General features: G+C 38.7%; 1 protein-coding gene across 5 annotated transcripts in view; it reads left to right on the forward strand.

Moving 5' to 3' along the window:
- Positions 1 to 2357, forward strand: part of scarb1 (scavenger receptor class B, member 1) — a 37054-nt gene that overhangs the window by 21498 nt on the left and 13199 nt on the right. For all 5 annotated transcript variants that reach the window (XR_001312028.1, XR_001312027.1, XM_014028123.1 and 2 more), the window contains exons 9-10: positions 1122 to 1195; positions 1348 to 1399. Coding sequence is in view for 3 of the 5 variants with exons in the window: in XM_014028123.1 (XP_013883577.1) it covers positions 1122 to 1195; positions 1348 to 1399 (126 nt within the window). In the remaining 2 variants the exon portion in view is untranslated. The remainder of the gene's footprint in view (positions 1 to 1121; positions 1196 to 1347; positions 1400 to 2357) is intronic.

Below are 2357 nucleotides of genomic sequence, written 5' to 3' on the forward strand. Positions count from 1 at the left end.
GTGTCTGGACATGCAAAAATGGTTATTCTTCAAAAACTATTAAGCATGGGAGCTTCAGATTTTCTTTGGTTGCTTAGCTCTGGTGAGGGGCAATCCATCACGTCATCCAATGAACCCCCACCCCTCCAAAAAATAAATAAATAAAAGAACCCCCTCCCAAGCCACTACGATTTTGGAATGCACCTAGTAGCATGACATTTATTAGGAATAAAGACTTCTGAGTTCTGGTGAATTTGTGCGTGTGGGGGTCATTATGTTACCTGCGGTGTCTAGTTTTAATCTTGTCATATTGATGTTCCCCCTAAGACCATCAGCTCAGAATGTTAATGCCCATTTGTGGCTGTTAGCAAAATATCTCAACAGAACAAGTAAATCTGCAAACAATTACATCTCAAGACAACATGATCCAATATACAGCCAACTAAACTTTTAAAAGCACAAAATTGTCTCTAAATTAATAAATTTTACAGGTAATGACATAAAACTAAGTGTGGTAGTAGCTGAGAATCATCCCTAGATTTTAAATCGGGATCATCCCATAGATTTTAAAGGAAGCAGAGGCAAACTTAATATTTCTTTCATAGTGCTTTTTGAAATCACTGCTTCTGTAGTTTGGATCTGCATTTTCTTACAAGTTGAGTGATGTGTTTTATGTTTTTGTGTGTGGTTGCTTATCTGATGTCGTTTTAACAGTTTGACTCAGTTAGATCAAACAAATTATTCACTGAATTAAAGGAAATCTCTTTGCAGAAGACAAAGAACCCATGAAGTATTTTTCCAGATTCCGTTTAACAAATGCTTTTCTGACATGCGACGGGGGAATTCAGTCCTGCCGGCTTTCACTTCAAGTGTCAAGGACATCTCATCAGAGACCAGGATGTTCATGTGTCAAATCTTTCCTTACATTGTTAAAAAAAACAAACACATGAAGACTTTAACATGCCTGATGAAAAATGAAGCCAGGCAATGAACAACTAAGTAAAAGGATTTCCTTTTTTTTGTCTTTTTTTTAATATTTGGATTAGTGCTCCATTGTCCACTCTATCAACATGATCCACATTTTGAAAACAGTACTTGGAAGTGTTTTTTCCTCATGCTCGTTCTTTGTTTTCTGTTTACAGCTAACTGGTGTCCCTCTGAATGTGTCCGTCCGCCTGCAGCTCAACCTCTACATGAAGAGTGTGTCAGGATTTACGTAAGAAAGATGGCTTGTGTGCAAATGAATCTTCATTAAAAATGTCATGAATTGTTTTGACACCAGAGGCTTGTAAGGAGTTCCTGTTTTTCTTTCTTTTTTTTACGTTTTTCATTGTGTCATATTGATGCTTGCTGTTCTTAACCTTGTAGAGAAACAGGGAAGATTTCTGAGGTGGTGATGCCCATGCTGTGGTTTGAGGAGGTAAGCAGTTAATGATTTAACTGTTTTAACTCTAATGGTGTCTTGTACTCTTATAAACCTGAATCAGAACAATTTCTGTAGTCATCAGTTTTTGTAATTATTGTTGTATTTTACAGTCAGTGTTTATCTAAGAACCCTCCAGACATGATGTAATGACTGACTTTCGAAACTTAAAATAAAATGAGAAGATTTTAAGCAATTTTGATTTTTGTATAGAAGGTGTGAATTTCTACCTTGAGTTTATACTACAGTTTGAACAGTAATGCCAAGGATGCACAAGATGAATGTACAGTATAGTGCCTTTAAAGAATATTTACCACCTTGCATGTTTTACCCTTTGATTGTTGTTTTAAATCAGTCTGTGTCAATATACTGTGGCCTTTCAGAGGGAAAAAAACTCCCCTCTCTTCAGTGATGAAGTGAAATCAAACTTTAAGCTTCAGCGGGTGAGATGGGAGAGACCGCTCATACAATAGTTCTTTTGCAGACAGCATCAGTTTGTCCTTCAGGGTTTCTGTAGATTCACCAGCATTTATTTTCCCTCCATCTGTACAAAATCTCCAAAGCCGGCTGCTGAGAGGTACTTCACTGTGAAGTCTTCTTTTACTATACTGCTCAACAAACCATAGTTGCAATTTAATGAGTTTTCTTCAACATTAAAGTGTAACTTACCCCCCTGTGAAAGGATAACTCCGCCCCCAACGCAAATTTGAAAAATGCACAAAGTGGAGACTCTGAGGGGAGGGGGGGGGACGGAGGTGTGGCCAGGACGAGAGAACGTGACAGGCAGCTAGCATTAGCATAATTGATGCTACATGGAAAGTGACCACAGTATCGCAGACAGTTACATCTCTGAACGGTCTGAGGTGGAGGATTTTCACCCCACACCAGCACCGGACAGAGGAGGAGGAGCACTCAGCGACAGCCTGACAGAAAAAAATAAAAGCACACAGCTGCA

Source organism: Austrofundulus limnaeus, unplaced genomic scaffold (genome assembly GCF_001266775.1).
Source record: "Austrofundulus limnaeus strain Quisiro unplaced genomic scaffold, Austrofundulus_limnaeus-1.0 Scaffold719, whole genome shotgun sequence".
NCBI lineage: Eukaryota > Metazoa > Chordata > Actinopteri > Cyprinodontiformes > Rivulidae > Austrofundulus > Austrofundulus limnaeus.